General features: G+C 33.4%; 1 protein-coding gene across 2 annotated transcripts in view; it reads right to left on the reverse strand.

The window, feature by feature from the left end:
• The window catches only part of LRRC7 (leucine rich repeat containing 7), a 371,481-nt gene that overhangs the window by 97,382 nt on the left and 253,920 nt on the right, over positions 1–20,179 (reverse strand). For both annotated transcript variants that reach the window (XM_057744562.1, XM_057744552.1), the window contains exons 10-13: positions 15,742–15,814; positions 5,511–5,640; positions 4,394–4,509; positions 787–856 (exon numbers count right to left, since the gene is read on the reverse strand). In XM_057744562.1, coding sequence (XP_057600545.1) covers positions 787–856; positions 4,394–4,509; positions 5,511–5,640; positions 15,742–15,814 — 389 coding nt within the window. The remainder of the gene's footprint in view (positions 1–786; positions 857–4,393; positions 4,510–5,510; positions 5,641–15,741; positions 15,815–20,179) is intronic.

A 20,179-nucleotide genomic window follows, 5' to 3' on the forward strand; every position in this document is an offset into this window, starting at 1 on the left:
TTCATTTACCAGCAATGCTGCTTTTATGCTCAGAAAATAAAGGTAACAAACTAAATCCAAGATAATTTGCGTACACTTGGTAATTCATATTTTGTGATTGGATGTTTTAAAATTTTAGGATTACCAGAAAAAAGTAAAAAGAGGATAAATAAACTATGTCAAAATTGTCTATCACCGGTTTCTCTGGTGGCAATTCAGATGTCTTCAACTACTTTTTATTTTCCAGTTAATAAAATTATTCATTAACACTCAATTACTGGTTAATTATAATTTATTTTCATAAGTACATGAATTAATATCAAAGCAATTTCATAAATACTAAAAAAGCAACAAAAGATAACACATATTTTTTGAATAAAGTTTTAGAATTAAGTTGATTATACTTAAAAGCACACACACACACAAAAGGAACATGGAGGATAACAATTCCCTCTTGTGGGGATTGTGGTAATGATGTCTTATTCTTTACCTTCAGAGGTATAATTAAAGTACATCCTCTAAGGATATGTATGTACCACCTAGAAAAATGATCATTTTGTGTATTAGATCTCTGAGAATGGAGTAGATGCTAAAGGGGGTGAGAATTATAGTACTGTTTTGTCTGAAAGCAATGAAGTACTTATCTGAATTGCTACCTTTAGAAAAATCTCTCCTCCAGGGGATGGAGAATCTATACTTTGAAGTAATGCCAAAGGTTTCTATTGGGACTAAGTTAATAATTCAAAGTTTCAATTACAGTTCATTTTAATAAACAGAATAAATCAGGTAACAAAAAGTTTTTTTTACCTGATTGTCAGAAAGCCACAAAGCTGCAAGCTCCTTAAGTTTGGTAAATGAGAATGGTAAATTCTTCAACCTGCAAAAACAAGAAAATTCTAATAGCATGGGTGAAGATGAATTAAGTTCATTTTTATGAAGAATTATTTAAAATCCTGTGACTTATTCATTTCATTCTTTTCTCCACTTCTTTCTCTATTGAGTAGCCTGAGCAATCTTTTAAAAGTGAAAATCTCGAGTTTATAACCCTTCAAATGCTAGGATAAAACCCAAAATTAACATGCCTTGTCAGGCCTTACAAGACCTGGTCCCCCAAAACCTCTTCAGAGCTTCTTTGCTACTATTTTCCTGCCAGTTTTTCAGTGCCACTGGCCTTCTATCAGCCTCCTCTGAGGACTGGCCAAGCTCTTCTCTCTGTCTGGAATACTCCTTCTCCTATACTTCATTTAACTAAAATTCCACATATTCTTTAGCTCCCCGCATAAATGCCAGTTTCTCAGAGGCTTTTCTTGACTCCTCATTTACATTTCTTTCTCCAATCTAGCCTCAAAGCACCTGTATCTTCCTTCACGGAACATATCACAGTTTGTGATTATTTATTTATTTTTGTGGTTATTTTTTTACTGTCTGATGTCCCCATAAATCCGTACGCTCTATGAGGGCAAGAGGCCATTTCCACCTTACCACTGAAGGAATTCACAGCTCCCAATGTAATGCTGACCCCTGAAGTGTGTCCTTTTGTTCTTTCACCCACCATACATTGTGTAATAGATATTCAAAGAGGAAATCTTTAAAAACAGCATTTTGAGATATGTGAAGTTGCCATCAGCCTTGGTACTCAATCAAAATTATTTGTTTAGCTTTGGCTTCAGCCTGTGACGGGCCAAACCACCAACTGTCTACTTCAACATACTATACGTTATCCCTGAAATTGTGCACAATCAATATATTATTTCCTGAGTTATTATTACAGCTAGTCAGCATAGTGAATAATACAAACAAGGCACACCAATCAATGTATTGTCACTTTTTGCATGTTCACTGCTGAATACAGGCAAACGTTTTAGATATGACTTGGAATGAGAATTTCCTTAAGTCTTTAATATGTTGGAATTCTATCAGCCAAATGATGAATAAATATATTTTGATAACAGAAGTAGAAAATGTTACAATAATTAATAAGCATTGTGGAAGCAGTTAATTGTATATGCAAAAGCATTATTAAATAATTTCATAAATATGAGAAGATATTGACAAGACAATAAACATATCAACAGAGTGTGCATTAGCTAGGTAGCTTTAGGAAGGATACAATATCCTTTCAGAGCTAATGCATACTTGTAAAACATAAATAAGAATATAAAGAATAATGGAGATTATATCACAATTATTTTTAATAGAATTATTTATTATATTAACATTTATAACATTAAACCAAAATGCCCATAAAAACTATTTCTAATTTTAGTTATTTAAGTCAGAAATTATGAAGTAAGGTGTTATGAGAAGAGATTTTACATCATGTGGAGAGGAATTAAAAGTAGAATATCAACTCTGCCATATTACATGAGGGGAAAACTCTCCAGAATTATATACAATAACCATGATAAATCATCAGTCAAGTCATAAATGTAGAGTATGGAAAGGAACTATCAGAGAAAGATGTTACCATCATTTTCCTTGCTATTCCAGTGACCACCATTGAAAGTGAGCCTTTATTTAGTATCATAACTATGAGGTAACTTGATCACACGAGCAATCTTACAGTTGACAGAGTAAAAGAATCAGCATTCCCGAACTATAATGACACTTGCAAAATTTATTATATTTTAAATGCAAAATTGGAAAAACCATAACTTTTGGATAACATTTAATATTTGATCTTTCATCCAAGAGGTTTATTCTCTGATAGTGATGTTCAACTTTGGCTCAGCTTTGATTGAATATTGATTTTAATCTCAGGTTAAACTTCATGGACTAAATTCATCAATTTAAAAATATTAATTTGGCTCTATACTATGTTCCAATCACTGTATTAGGAGATAAATTAGCTTATGTTTCTGGCCTGATGAAGTATTTTAAACTTTTAATATAATGAGATTCTCAATATCTTGTTAATACCTTTTGCATTGGCATTTAGCAATGTACTATCCCATGGTAGATACTCACATATGACATATTTGTTGGATAAGTAACTCCATTAGTAGTCCTAACAATGGGTCATTTAAAAATATTTTATAGGCATATTTTCCATATTGTCGTACAAATTATTAGTGTATAAAATTCGAGCAGACCAAGAATTTGGGAGAGACTTCCAGCTCATCATGAAAACCCTCCCTCCAGGCTGACAATAATGGAGCTCAGTTCCATTGGGGACTGTAATTGAATCCACTGGAATCCATCTTCCTATGATATCTCTATGAACATATTTCTAATCTTATTCACAAGAATATAATTAGAAAATTTTGAAAAGTGTCTTACTGAAATTTGGGCACAACATTTAATGCATTTCCTTCATTTGCCTTTTTGGTAAGAGTCAAAACAAGAAATGGGGTTGATTTGACATGCTGCAACTCTTGTTGCACCAAGTTATGAAGCTTCTGTGTCACCTTGATTTTAAAAATAAAATTCCAAAGCTTTTTAAAAAATGTTTTATTCCTTACACTGGAATATTATTGAGCTACTAAGTGAATGGTTTTTTGAAATTCACATTATTAGTTTGTTCTTAGACAAACCAACAAATGACAACTCTCACACTTAGTGAAATTTTAGAATCCGAACATTCTCTGTGATTCCATAAAAGCTAATGTTTGATACTTCTGTTGCAGTCCCTCAGCTTCTCACATTATCATTTGTCTGACTGAAACTTAATGAAAACAAAGATTTCAAGTGTTCTATTCCTCTTCATAATCACTTTATCTTCTGAGAAGTTATTTTTAGTCAGTATTGATTTTTATCCTTTCCTATTTAAGGACAGTTGTGGTAAAAATAAAGATGAATTGCATTTTCACCTTCTATTTTTCACCCACTCACCAATACAACACCTTTGTCACAAGAAGACCTATCCTGTCTTTGTTCCTCCTCTTCTGAACATGACTAAATAACCCGTTGGTTTTCCTTACTATAATGTACAAATGTTATGACTTTTGAGCACTACTTTCTTGACAGTATTCTACAGTATTCTGGTGGTGTAGACAATATGTACATAGCTCAGTTAATTTACTAGAGACATAAATGTATATATGAAAACATATGTATGCATTCATATATACCTATGCACATATTTTTATTAATAAATTTCATAGATTTTTATTACAATTATTTTTCCATGTCTTCATAATATTATGTTTTCTGAATATGGGAGGGTTTTGGTATACAAATTTTATATAATTTTAATATACAATATATGATTTTATATAATCAAATAATAAAAATTTGAAATAGTTTAAAAATAATTTAGCTTCTGCCATTTTCTAAATGGGTATTTGCATACTTATATAAATATTTGCATTACATACTTCATAAGATACAGACTTTTTTCAAAATTATTGATAAGAAACAATAATTTACTTTTAGAAAATAACTAATATGTGATTGTGAAATGTTGCAGAAATACCTGTTGTCACTCAAATTTAAGACTCTTAATTTCTGCATTTGTCCAATCTCTTCAGGAAGAAATTCCAGTTTATTGGAGCGTAGAGACATAACTGTTACATTCTTACAGCTTCCAATCTAGGGATAACAAAAGAAAAAAGTAAAGAATCACAATGTAAACTATTTTTATATTAATATTTATAGTTTGTAAAGTAATTAATGTATAGATTTCCTGATCACTTTTAAGACTCTCAATATGTGTATTGTTTTATTTTTTATAATCTCACTCTTTAAAATGCATGTATATAATAATATATTCCTTTAGATATTAAGGCAATGTGTATCATATTCTTTTATATACTCTAAAGAAATAATTTTCTTTTTAATTTTATGATTAGAGTACTTGTTAGCTTCATTGTTTTCATAAATCACATTGTTTTTGTCAACTCAAGTAAGTACTAATAATCTATGTTTATAATAGATCATGTATACTCAAAAAGGAAGTAGAGTTGACATTTCCTTTGCAAAGTTAGTTTTACTTCATGTTACAATGGTATTTTCATTTTTATTCATAATTTTTGTCTCTAAAATAATGACATATAGATTATTGTTCCTGTATTATGAAAGCAATTAATAGAAAATGTTAAATTGAAAGTATACTTCACAGTTTTTTCTTGACATGAATCAATGAAAATCCCATTTAGAAATGAATGCTAATGGACTCTTTTGGTGGATTCTGAAGTTAAAATAATATTATGCAACATGATACTTTAAAAAACTTATTTACATTAAAAACTTTCACTTAGAAATGGAAACATAATTATCTCACAATTTATTAATAACTGTTCTTAAAAGCAAAATATATAAATTAAATTAGTTAAAATTGTATTCCTTAGCATGAATTAATTTATAATATTTTATTACTATTTTTGGCAAGCAATGTTTAAGTCAAATGCATTTCCTGGGTCAAATATAAGGACTTATCACTTGTCATTTAAAAAGAATGATTAACCAATAGATAATTTCTATGTACATTCACAGCTCAATTTGGGAAGCTATACTGCTATTGCATTGGTTAAGATTTAATCCCCAAACAGATTCATTAAAAGTTAATTAATAGAAACAAGTTTATTCCTCACTTCTCTGGGTAATTCTGGAAGGAAATTCTCATCAACTGCTAATGTTCGAAGACTGTGAAGGTAGCCAATAGTAGAAGGCAGCGACTCCAGTTCATTACAGCTACAGTCAAATTCTTCTAATAAAGATAAACTGAAAAGTTGAATATATTAGTTAGACATTTTAAAAGGTCAGAGAGCAAAACTTTCTTGAAAAAGTCACATATTCACATTTACCAACAAAGTTATTTAGTGACTGTATAATATTATATGTTAATTTATCAGTTCAGCCAAATGGTTCAATACCATTTAATACATGGTTCAATTTGATAAAATAAATATAGTTCATTTTTCTCCCTTCTTAATTCACCTGTCATGTAACTGAGTTATTAAGAATGACAAAAGGTTTTGTTTGTTTGCTTTTAGGCAGCTTAGGTGTCACTTACAGTCAGATGCTCATAATGTATATCCTTGAAATGAATGAATACAACCGGCATGGGCAGGTAGAAGGGCATAGAGGGCAGGTCCAAAAAAGGGAAGTTAAGGGGGGAAAATTAATAACAAAAACTGATTAAATGCTAGGTATTTTCCTAAGCATTTTAGAGATAAAAATAACCACTCTTTCCCTTATAATAGCTCTATTAGGTGTCTATTATTTTAAACCCATTTTACACATGAGGAGATTGAGGCATAAAGAGGCTAAGTAACTAGCCCAGGGCCACACAAAATAGGAAAGCTAGTACCTACAAGCAGACAATATGGCTCCAGCGTATTTTCTTGCCTCTCAGCCTGCACATCAGTAGCAGAGGCTACGGACAGGGCTCATTTCAGCCTGCAGATATGTTTTGGTTGGTTTACATAGTAGTTCAAAAAGTAGTAAACTCTGCATAATGACCCAGACTTTTGGTGCTTCTTGAAAAGGTGGAAGATCTGCCAATACTGGGCCTTATTCTTCCATGGCAAGTAATGGAGTCTGCTGCCTTCAAATGAGCACAGTTCTCCAGTTTGCCACAATCCCCACCATTCCAGACTTCACCCATTTTACCCCAAATTGACAGAAAGGAATTGCAGGAATACACGTTCAAGCTATCACAAGGGAACAAGACATTTCATTGTCTGGTTTGAGATAGCTGGGAAAGAAAGACGGCCTGGGACAGAGTAAGCACTAGCTAAATTTAAGTTGCCATTGATGTTAATATTATTACGCTGTTATTACCATTCATATCATTGTTTTACTGTAATAGGAAGGAACCCTCAAGGGTGATGATCTCACCATTGTAAAGGGAAGAATGAATTAGGATTAGCTGGAGTATGGGTGTAGAGTCAGCTTCCTTTTTTTTATTTCTTGGAACTAGCTGGCTTGCATGCAGTTTAGTTCCATCATTTAGTTAACCAATGAAGACAGAAATTAAACATTTGGGTTTTAAGTTAGTCAGAATGGATTTGTGTCCCAGTCTTGTCACTTATTAGGCATATTATCTTGGGTATCAAAAAATAAAACAAAGATCAGAGCTCAAAAAGCAAAGCTGATCTTATTTATTGCCAAGCAAGGGAATACTCCCTGTTCATACTCAGAAGAAATTCACTAAGGAGTGCACTGAGGGGGAAAAATCAGTGTCAAAGGGGGTGGTGACAGGGGGTCATGATCATCATGCTAATTAAACATGAAAACTTTGCATTATGGAGAGGGTGGAATAAGTTCACAAATCAAAAGTAGGTAAATCAAGTCCCGTTATTCATGGGTCAGGGAAGAATCTAATTCAGTCAAGTTCAGTCTGACCCTGATCAGGGTAACTCATGATTTATGGTCCTTAATAGCTTCAATTGGTTAGAACACAGAAGTGCTGAAACACAGTATTCAGCTGTGAATAATAGCTCTCAGGTGAATACTTTTCCTTTTGCATAGACAAGTCATATTACTTTTCTATGGGCCTTAGTTTCTTTGTATTTGCTGTGAGATACTAGTAATTCCTGCCTCGTGCAGTTGCTCTGAGTATTTCATGAAATGCTGTAAGTAAACAACTTAGCACAATACCTGCCATAAAATGCACACTCAGGAAATATATTCTCTTTTTATTAGTTAACCCTGAGAAATTAATTTTTAAATGCTTTGAGGCGCCCACATGCAGGGGTGGTCATATCACTGGGTACCAGATATATATGGCTGTGTGACTCTGTATGTGTGCACTGGTGGGGGTAGAAATCAATGTATGTGGGAAACCCAGTAACATTATTTGTTTCTTAAAAAAAAAAATCTAGCACAGTGTCATATGCATACAATATGCTAAGAAAATTTGATAGAATTGAATGAAAGAGGTTTCTATCAATGGTTTGTGGTCATGTACTCAGCAAGTGGTCATGCAAGTACTAGAGACTTTTTAAAATAAAAACTTCAGATACATGTTCAGAGGTAGAAGTCAAAGAATTAAACAATTAAAAATATAATTAAGGTTTCTTATTTTTCTTTCTTTTATAAAAACATATTTTGAAGTTAGTCTCGAGTCACAGTAAGGCAGTGCTTACTTTACACAGATTTCAGTTACCATGGTTTCCTTAAATAACATTAGTCCCCCAACAACATGGCTCAAATTTCAATTACCTTAGTATGTTAACTGTGAGTAACTACATAAAGTACAAACTTTGCTGTTAACTCTTCAGTCTACAAATTGCAATGTAAATAACAGATGTGCATCATGATCAGTCACTAGTCACATGACTTTTTTCAGTCTGTCAGTGACCAGCCTCTGTACATCTGCTATTCAGTTCACACACAGACAAGTAAGTCTTGTAGTTGTGTTGCCTTCTTGTCAATCAGCTGTAGAGAGAAACTACAGGCACCATAATTTAACATCTAAAGCACTACTCCTGTTGGGTAATGCTCTTGGTCATCCTAATTCTCTTAGTGATTTAAATGAAAATGTGAAAATATGCTTTTTATCACCAAGAACAACTTCATTAATCCAACCAATGGACCAAGGAATTATTTCAGCTTTGAAGGTCTATTATCTTACACAGACTTCTGAATAGGCTATTGATGCAACAATTAGAGATTATACAGTTTCTTTAGCTGAGTTTTGGAAGAAATATGACATAAAGCAGTCAATTGAAGATATTCAAGCATCATGGCAGGAACTAATACCAGGTAATATGCATACAGTATAGCAGAAACTTTTAGCACACTGTGCAAATAGCTTTGTAAGATTTGAACTGAACCTACATGGGATTATAGAAGAAATAGCTGACTGTGGGAATGCTGCCTGCCACTATTTGAGAGCCTGTAGATCTGCTGTCAGTGGAACTTAGTGAAGGAAAACTTGTTGACATCAATGAGGAAAGTCGTTGTAATGAAAAGGATGAAGATGTCTCAGAGGAAGTGACCCTGGCAATAAACTTTACATTAAAGGAACTCTCAGATATATTTCATGATGTTGAAAGCACAAAGGATAAAAGTTTGGAAGCTGATCCAAGCTTAAAAGGAGGATGACAATTCACTGACTCATAGAAAAGATGTTCACTCTGAATTACAACTTACTGAAAAGAAGGCAAGCACTATTCAAAATAATTTTTAAGTTTTTTACCAAAAAACCCACTTTAGTTCTTGATGTTCCTAATGTTTACAATGTCTGTGTATTAAATACATGTTGGTTTTATTATTTTTCCAATTCCCTATACATTTATAGCCAACAGCAACAGTATTTAATGTTTGAAAACGTTTAAAGACCTTTTGTCAAAACAATCATAATTTTCCCCACTGATTATTAAGACTATTTTGCATAGTTTCAGCATGCATGGTTGTTTTCATAGTCCCCACTACTGTGCAAAGTGAGGACTTCCTGCAATAAAAAGACAACATTTTTACTGCACCATGGGCTACACTGAATTAATAATTTATAGCCTGAAAGTATTTTACATCTTTGGGTTACAAAGAAAATCTGTTAGGCACAAAACACATATCCTTCAATGATCTTTGAATTCAAAAGATTCAAACTCAAAATCTAACATTCCAGCTAACTTTACTGAAGGTTATCTTGTTATTAAGGTATTTTAATACAGGATCCTATATGAATACAGTTCTACCACATTTACTCAAATCATCACTAGCATTCAAAAGATAGACCAAAATAAGTGAAATAAGTCTGACAAAGACAAATACCATATGATCTCACTTATATGTGAAATCTAAAAACAAACACAAAGAAACCAAAAAAGCAAAAAAAAAAAAAAAAAACAAACAACCAAGCTCATATATACAGTGAACAGTTTGGTGGTTGCCAGAGGTAGGGGACAGTGGGTAGGAAAAATGGGTGAAGATGATCAAAAGGGACCCACTCCCAGTTATGAAATAAATAAGTCTCAAGGATGTGATGTGCAGCATCGTAACTATAGTTAAATACTGTAGTGTATGTTTGAAAGTTGCTAAGAGAATAGATCTTAAAAGTTCTCATCACAAGAAAAAAGTAATTATGTATGGTGACAAATGTTAACTAGACTTAGTGTGGTGATCATTTTGCAATACATACGAATATGGAATCATCCTGTTGTACATCTGAAACTACATTATTCTTTGCACAAAAAAAGATCTTTTTTTAGAAGTTTTTTCTATAGTCTATAATAGTGTGCTTGGTAAGGTTTTGCCTTAGATCACATATAAGTACAAGTAATACTATTGGAGGTGGTAATGTTTGACATTAAAAAATAGCATTAATATTGACTCAATTTTCTAAAAATATTCTCTACATTCTTCTCTAGTTTGGTCTCCATGAATTAGTCTTGGATGAGAAGATATTACTGTATCATTAACCCTCAATTACCTAGCTAATGGGGAAGGGGGATTGTGAATATATTACATAGATAATCTATGATTTAACTTTAACATAATTCGTGACCATTAGATACCATTAAATCCTGTATTAATGTAGATGCTGATAAACATAAAAATTAATGACTTTGGGCTTCAGTTTCTTAGTTCACTTTTAACTCTTAACAGAAGTAATTGTAATTCTGCAGAAAATGTTTGAACTGGCTTGGGTTCTAATTCTAGTGTGGCCATTTAATAGCTGAGTGAACTTTATCTACTTCTTAAGCCCTGTTTTCTTATCTATAAAATTGGTTGATAATGCCTGATATATAAACTATCAGTGAGGAGTCAACGTGTGCTACCTTGCTAGCTTCTAGAACTCTGAGAAATAAATTTCTGCTGTTGTAGCAACCCAGTCTATGCTATTTTGTTATGGCAGCCTGGGCAGAATAAGACAATGCATTATTATTATATTTGTAAATAAGTATAAAACATTTTTCTTTTTAAAATGTTTTATAACATCTTTTTAAGATGTTATAAAACATTTTTCTTTTTAAGAACTGGATGTTTCATTCATGTTATATTACTAATCCTTACACAGATGAACATAAGCAAGGATCAATAAATAAATGTCTTTCTGCTTATTACTATTGATAACTATTATAATTTATTGAAGGCGACCTAACAATGTCTCACAATAACCTCTGAGATGTGTGATTATTTCCATTTTACAGATGAAAGAATTGCAGCTCTGAGATGTGAAGTGACATGCCCAAGGTCAATTAGTTAATGAGTGGAGAAGCCAGTCTAGTTCCAAGGCTTGCAAATATCCCATTGTGCCATACTGCCTAGGTACAGGGAAGAAATTAAACGTGTTCAAGACATGATACCAACCTTTAAGGAGCCCATATTCTAGTTGGCAAGGCATGACATTATAATTTAGAAGGCAAATGATGATACAAAAGATAAACGACACTTACATAAGAAATGGAAAAATATCACGTTACTATTCTCTAATTTGTATAAAGAGTTCATAAAACTTAATTGTCCATGAAGCTTATCTTTATGTCATACCTATTAAAATCTCAAGTAATGACTATTTTGAGGAATATAATTTAGGAAATGCTGGTTTAGTTAGTAGGTTTACTAGAGCTTTTAATTTAGAGGAGGACGCTACAGTGTTCTGGGTGGGCAGAGGGAAAAGAATTGTCGTAAAAACATGTAAACATATTTTTTGAATCCAAATTCCCCCAATTTGATTTGTCAACTCTTTACCTTATTGGACTTTATTTTTAAAAACACTTACTGAATGTGTGAGCACTTTCCATGTATTAACACATTTAATCGTCACAACATTCTCGTGAGGTAAGCATTATTATTATGATTTCCATTTTACCGAGGAGAAATCACATCAAAGAGCCAAGTTTTGGACCCAGAAGATCTGGCTCCAGGGCCAAAGCAGCCAACCACTATGGTAAACTTCTCTAAGGGAGATTCATTTTAAAGCATCTCAGGTAATTCTGATGCAGGCACAATGGAATAGGGTTTGAGAAAACAGTTATCTGATAGCTATATAAGTAAGCTGAATGCAGATAGTTGTTATTAAACTTTAGCATGCATCAGAATCCCCGGAAGGGCTTGTTAACACACAGATGGCTGGTCCAAAGCTTCTGACTCAGTAGATCTGGGCTCGTCTCTGAGAATTTCCACTTCTAACAAGTTCCACTTGAAGCTGATGCTGCTGGTCAAGGGACCACACGTTGAGAACCACATCTAGACTAGACTATGAAGAAACTTGAATATTAGTGTGAAGAAATTTTATCTGATGAAGGGTGTGTGTGTGCACGCGTGCATGCTTTGTTTTTAATTTTTTGATAGAATAACAGTACATGATACGAAATTCAAGAAGTACAGAAGGTATACGATAAAAGCAAGTTTCCCAATTTACTCTATTGCCCACACCCCAAATTCTCCTCCCCAAAGCCATGTACATTTTCAGTTTCCGGTGTATCCTTCCATGCTTAGGGAATAGAGGGAAGCACAGTTTTTAGCATTCAGATACCTAGAATGCTTATTTTCTTGTTATTATAGCAGTCTAGTAAGTAGACTACTGGAATTTACCATCTAGGGTATTGATATCATATAAACTAAACATCTGGATTAAAGAATTAGAATTTTAGACATAAATAGAAATTACAAATGAGGAAAATAAGCCACAAAGAGTTTAAATAATTCGTCCAAATTCATACAGTAAGTGGCATAGCCAGAGTTCACATCCATGCTATTTGACTCCAAAGCCAGTGCTCCTTGCATTGTCCCTCAGGAGTCTGAGGCCCATGGGAAAGAAGGGATTTACCCAGCTTTGCACAGCTCCTTAGATTTTCTGATTCCAGTCAACAGTCTTTCTCTTTGGCCATAATTTATGATAGACTGACTTTTTAAAATATCCATTCAAATTTTTGAGATTTTATTGCTTTTCTCAAAAACTACGAAGCTAACAGAGAGAAGGTTTAGCGTATGGAAACTTCCTATGGAAGATCCTTTGCCTTTAGAGCAATGGGGCTCTTAAATGACCATATATTACAAAATGTGTGACTCAACTGCAACATATATTAAGAAGCATCATAGGTCAATTAGCAGCTTAGCTTTGAAATCTGATAACTTCAATGGATGATAAGTGCATCCATTGATGGGGAGATTATAATACACATTGAATAGTGTCAATGGGGCCTTTAAATAAGAATATGTGTAAAGCACCAAACATGGTATCTGGCAGAATGTGAGTACACACAAAAAGTCGTTTATTATTTTCACTGCACATTCAATTATTAGAGTGGCTGAAACTCCTAGGCACAACTTAAGATTCAACAACAAAAATAACCAATTTCACAAGTTGTTTGGCACAAAAGTCATGGCATCCATTTCAGCTGCAAAAGATGTTGAAAAACGAATTCTTTCAGTGATTTTTTCTAGTTGGGCTACTAAAAACTACCAAAGATAAGGCTAAGCTATTGAAACATTCTACGTGCAGAATGAGAATATTTTTGGTCATTGCAGCTGATTTTAACATTTTGGTGCACAGAGTTCTAGGTAGAACGTCTCATAATAAAGTACAGACTATTCTACTACTTACAAAACACTTTCTGCATGTGATCTGGGGTGCCATTAAATAGAAGTCTAATAAAATTTTATCTTTAGCCTTGAACTAAATATCTGATCTATCAGTTTTGAGTTTCCTAAGGAAAGCAAAGCCATTATATCATTATTATTATTTTTACTTCATACAGGTTGCTTATTAAGGTATACTATAAAATTTTAGAAATTTAGTTGTTTTTTTTTTTGCCACAGTGCTACCTTGAAGTGAGAACATAAGTTAGACAGTGGCTGTCGTAGTTTTACTATCTAAAACATGATATATTATAGAACAGAAATCTTCAGACTTTTCATTTTAGGACCCCTTTATACTCTTAAAAATCATTGGTAACCCTAAAGTACTTTTGTTTATATGGTTTATATCTATTAGTACCTACCATATTATAAATTGAAACAGGCATTTAAAAATAATTATTATTCATTCTTAAATAACAATAATAAACCTATGACATATTAATGTAGGTAACATATTTTTATAAAAGTAAAAATACTTTCCAAAACAAAAGCATTTAGTGAGAAGAGTGACACCATTTTTATTTTTGCAAATCACTTCAATGTGTAGCTTAATTGAAGGTAACTGGATTCTCATACCTGTATTCAATTTGTTGTGATACATTATTTTGATTAAGTTACATATATAAAAAAAATCCAGCCTCATGTGGATATGTAGTTGGAAAAGGGAGGAATATTTTAATAGTCTTTTTGGATAATTGTGATTATTTGATACTACACCAAAACTCAACAGGTAGCAGTTTCTTAGGGGATACAGTAATTGCAATGTGTAGTATGCAATACATCAATGAACTTTTCTTACTCTTCATACTAATACACTAAAATCAACTAATCTGGGGACTTCCCTGGTGGTCCAGTGGTTAAGACTCCATGCTCCCAATGCAGGGGGCCTGGGTTTGATCCCTGGTCAGGGAACTAGATCCTGTATTCTGCAACTAAGATCCAGCACAGGGCAACTAAGACCAGGTGCAGCCAAATAAATAAATAAATATTAAAAGATAAAATAAAATCAACTAATCTTTTTGCACTTTGAATGGGTCTATTTTTCATGTGTGTTTTTGTAGCTCATGCATTGGTCATTTGGAAAATGTTGCTTCGCTGAGTTAAACAGATTTTCCAAATGTTGACATATTTCATATTACAATGTCAACAAATCACATTCATTATCACACCAGTGATATCACACCAGTCTATCTTGTCAGTCATTCTCCTCTTTTTAAAATAGACTTTATTTTTATAGCTGTTTTAGGTTCGCAACAGAACTGAGCAGAAGGTAGAGATTTCCCATATACTTCCTACTGCTTTTTTTATTTTGCCTTTTTTAAATTGCAATAAAATATAGCAATATAGTCCATTTCTTTAACATTTCCCTTCATGGCTTTATATGAATGTCAAAACATCAAATCGTAGACTTTAAATACGTACAGCTTATTGTACATCAATTATACCTAATAAATCTCGTTTTTTAAAAAAGCCAGGCTTTCTCCCCAAGTACACACAAATCTGTTAAATTATGGATTTATATAATTCTTCGCATGAGATGTGGGGCAAGATTCCTATAAAATGGCCTTACATAATTTTAGAATGAAGACCGCTTATTGATTTCTCACTTTACACAAGTTGTAAACAAAAGAATTTCAGTTAAACACTGATAATAACATACACACTTTTCTTACAGAACTGTAAATCAAATGTTAATGGCAACATAAAATTAGAAATAAATTGCTCTCAAATAAATGGAATATATTTTGTCTTTAAAAGGCAATGATGACCTTTCACCTTGAAGCTTTTTAAAATGCAAGCTAAAACAGATGCTTATATCTTTAAAGTCTAAAAATACATTAAATATCTATAAATATCAAATTTTACTAACAGTGTAATGGTAACATAATATGAAGATCTTATAAAAATTGATTTGGTTTTGTAAGACATATTCAAGTGAATTTAGAGCTGTTACTCAGTCAAAAACATCAAATTAATAGTATCTGGAAAATTACAGGCAATGGTATAATTGAAGGTCTGGGTAATCACTTTGCTTATGAAAGAGTGTTGGTTAAGTATTTCTTATGATATTATATAGTTGGGTATCAATGCAGTGTTCAAATATAAAACTAAATTAAGATACATTGTATACAAATATATAACTAAACAAAATGTGGTCTAAAATGAGTTTACATATGAACAAAAAAATTATTGATATCTCTAGCAGAAAATGTGTGAAAGTAGAAAACTCAATATGTTCTTTTGTTTCTGGCTTTAGAGAGACTGATGGTATGAAACTTTGGCACTTACTTTCCAATTGTACTGGGCAGAATTGTAAGTTGATTGTCATCTACTTTTAGAGTAGTTAGTTTTTTCAACAATCCTAAAACAGAGAAGATGCATTAGTACATAAGAATGGATTTCTGATGGAGAATACAATATAAAAAGAATCACTTGTAATGAATGTTTGTCATGCTAATTGGCTACACTCTGCTTATATCAACCTACAAACTGATATTTGTGTGTCTAGTTTTGACCTTCCATTTGTAAAAAATTTACTTACATCATTGGGAGTTCAAGTACATTGATGGGGACAATAAACAAAACATAGGGCTCTATTGAAACCTGAGTTGGTGGTTCTACTACCATGTTTGCTTTTTCTATTATGCAGCAAATGGACCAGATGAAATTTTTCAAACCAGCTATGATTCAATATTTAATTAACTCATAAGCACTAATAACTAACATTCCTGTTGTGATACAAACTGAAAACAAATCTGAATTAAGCCTAATAATCAACGAATGGGTACTGAAGTACTGCAGTGTAGTGGTTATAATTATGGACTTGGAAAATTACAACATAGGACTTCATACTCTTTCTGTTACCATAAATCCTTGACTTGGATCAGCAGTAAGCACGAAAACTTGCAATTTTTAATATTTCAAGTAGACCTGGCCAAGAAGTGAAGTTCCAACTATTTCTATTTCACTGTCTGATTCATGCCCTCCATACCATTACTGCTTGATCAACTCCCACTCTCAGGATTTGAATGAGCAAAAACCACAGAGTAATTGAAGAACAGCTTCCTTTACCCAGCCATAACAGAACCCATAGTATAAATATGGCTTAAATAGCCAAGATCCAAGACAAAGCATTAACAGTGGCTAATTTCTGTTTTACATTGGAACTATGGATATACGCTATAGATGACTTGTTTTCCAGAAAACTTGTTCTCGTGGATATAGTAGATTCCATGGTTAACTGTGTTTGGGAAATGCTAAATTAAACAAAATCAACCAGATTTCTTTAATGAAGTTTTTTTTAGGAACTTTTAATACACTAATGTAGCAGGGTGACTCTAAAGTTATTGTGGAACTTGTGTGTGTGCGCAGAGTATTCTGTACAGTGGTGTTTTGCGAACATGCTCTGAGAAGCACTGCTATAGCTCATGCCGACCCACCTAAAGTATTTTGAGCATACCTTAAAGGCAAAAGGTTAGTCACAAGAAGTCTGAAATAAAGCCACTGTTGCACTTTAACTTTCAGTATGCTCAGTTACATATTCTGCAGAAGCACTCAGAATCTCTACTCTAGTGGAGAGAAATGTTATCACTATCATACAGCTGTGAGAAAATACCTACAATATTTGGAAATTAATACACCAGCTTGTGCCCTTAGGATACACGGCTGAAAACAGCAGCACCTGAGAAAGAGGACAGTTCTCAGTGGGGTAGTTTATCTCTGAAATTTGAAGACCCATTGCTATGTTCCTCCATGCTCAAACTGAATCGCTTTAGCTTCTCTAGTGTGTGCGTTAAAAGCTAGAGACTTTGGAAATATAAAAGAACTCCTGAGCTTGGTCATCAGTTGTGAACAGAAAACAGGGGACTATGTATTACAGCTAAGTTTTTTATGAGTTAGTAATCCTGATCAAACTACTGCCCCTGCCCACCAGTGGAGCCAGAGGAGGGCTGACAGTCTCAACATCCCTTGACTGGGTTACAGATGGCTCTGCAAACGTCATGAAGCCAGGTTGCAAAGCAATCCCCAGGTTGGAAGTAGTGGTGAGAAAATCTTGAGGCAGGTTAGGGAGTAAGGCCGAAAGACTGATGAAACAGATTTTTTGTGAAGAATGGAGTAGTGGCTCTGACAACTGACAGAAACTTCTACGGTTCTAAAGGTTGAAGTGAGTTAGGGCTCGCTTCCCAGTTTCATGTCTGTGGCCTTAAGGGAACTTCACTCGTTTGTGGTGTGGCTGCTTTGTCACTCACATATTCCATCCAAAAGTGTGCTCTTTGGACAGATTCTGGAGCTTCTGTAGGAATCTGGTTGTCCTTGGAGACAACCAGCATCAGCCTCAGCTCTGTTGCTCAGGACTTCATCTGGAAGGTAATTACTGCATGACTACATCATATCTGCCTGGACTCTCTTCTCCCCCTAGGAACCAAAAGTATTTTATCCTATTTCTTCTTCAATTCTCCACCTCTTTATCCTATATTACCAACTCAGACATAATGAAGAGAAAGAAAAAAGGAGGCATTTTGCTATGATTTTACCTACTTATATATGAGAAGCAACGTATTAAACATTAATGTTATGTTTTCAAAAATAGCTAATATTTACATGGCATTTACACTATATAATAGAATTCTGAAAGCTAAATGGCTGTGCACTCATGAAATCTAAGATTATGATAATTATATTATTATAGTACCTAACACTGATTGAACATTTACTATGTGCCAGGTACTGTTCTAAGCAATTTTGCATATATTAATTCATTTATTTCTCAAAATAATCCCCTGATACAGGTACTATTATTTCCCCACTTAAAAGATGATAAAACTGAGGCACAGAGAAATTAAGTAGCTTGTGTAAGGTCACACAGCTAGTAAGGTAGAAAAGTTGGACTCTGAACTCAGGCAGCTTGACTACAAAACCTGAGTCCTTAACCACTAAGTGAATAAGACAAATTATTTTGGAAAGTATAAAAAATTATATTCTCCTTTATTGAGTTTCTCTGTTATCCAAAGAAGCCGATCATTAAATCTCTATCTAGAAAATGTAAAGAGCCCCCTTCACTTTCCCTGGAACCAGCACAACTTTCCTGTATTTTGAAAAGGGACTAAACATACAGGGTTCATTGTTGAATATGTCACTCCATTCAAACACCCTACCGCTGCAGAACTAAAATACGTGTAAAGGAAGTAAATATTTTATTTTAGTTGCTATTTTCCTTTATTAATACTGTGACATTTCTTGTCTTTTATTCTTTTAAATGTTGGTAGTCCAATAGACAATCCATGCTTAAATAAAGAAGACAAGATACAATTTACCATCTAATCTGAATCAAAAAATTATTTTAGGGCCTTTGAACAGATTTCCCAGGTATTTCTCATGATCAAGAAGGAAATTCTTAGAGGAAAGTCAGCCATTCTACATGTATAATCAGGTACTCTGGCAACTCTGCAGGTATATAAATGCAATTTTCCCTAAAAGGTCAATAGGGTCCAAAGAGAGTTCCAGGGGTAAACTACTAACCAAGTTACTTTCATTTGAGGACCACTCAGGTTCTAAATGAAGGTGTTAAATACATAATACCACCTGCCTGTGCTAGTCTGTTTTATCAGCCAAGTATCTAATCTAATATTTTCTATCATCTATACACGCTGCCTTCCCCAGACCAGAAGGCTAATTCCCTAGTCTGCTTTCTTAATGGAAGATATTTTAAACAAATATTAATAATAATATCATCTTTTATTTCACTACGTTACATTTTCATTTCCAGAATTTCTAACTGGTTCTTTTTTTATAGCCACCTATTGTTAGTCATAGTTCCTGTTTTTGTTTATAAGTTATCATTATTTTTACAAATGTTATTCTTCCCTTTATCTATTTGAGGATCTGCACATAAAGTAATTTTTTACAAAGCTTGATAACTTTGGTTTCCTTTGGGGTAAATTTTCCTTTGTTTGAGTTCTTGGTTGTTGTAACATTAGTTTTCCTTTAAAATTTTTGTTTTCATGCTCATTTGTGAAGGTGAATATTTTCTCCTCACCTATGCTCACCCCTCCCTGTCTGACACTTCTATGGTCACCTCCACCTGACCCCTTAAGTTTCTGGAGTTCAGAACCAGGTCTTACATTAGCAACACGGCACTCTCATTTGACATGGGTATTGCAGGTTCAGTCCAAACCAGCTTGTGACGTGCCATAATTTTCAGCAGTGAATCTATATTTGTTCCCTCCTTCCACCCTTGCTCTACACACTAGTCGCAGGTTTTTTTTCAGTCTCTTTTTGCAGCAAAGGGTTCCCTGGCTCAATTCCTGTAAAATTGTATTCTCCTGTTATGCTTATGGTCTTTTCTTTTTTTTTTTCCACTTCAAGAACAGAATTCATGGCTGTCACTTGTGGTCTGGAGCCCATCAGATCTGGAGTCATTGCTGTGTTTCCATTATATCTCAGGTCCAGGCATATGTTCATTCTTCTTAAGCAGGGTTAAATTATTTTATTAACTCAATACTTAAGAAGAAAGTACCATATACCAGGCATAATTCTTTGTATGGAGGAGGTGATAATGAACAAAAATATGTTCTTCTAACATAAATAGTTTTTCTATTCTCATTCTCATGTCTTTGAAGGGGTATGAAGTGGTGATTGAGTGGGAGAGTAAGATACATATTTTGACCAGATGGTTACCTTGACCAGATGACCATCTCTGTCATCTTGACCAGAGGATGCTCTTTTA

This window comes from Hippopotamus amphibius, chromosome 1 (genome assembly GCF_030028045.1).
Source record: "Hippopotamus amphibius kiboko isolate mHipAmp2 chromosome 1, mHipAmp2.hap2, whole genome shotgun sequence".
NCBI lineage: Eukaryota > Metazoa > Chordata > Mammalia > Artiodactyla > Hippopotamidae > Hippopotamus > Hippopotamus amphibius.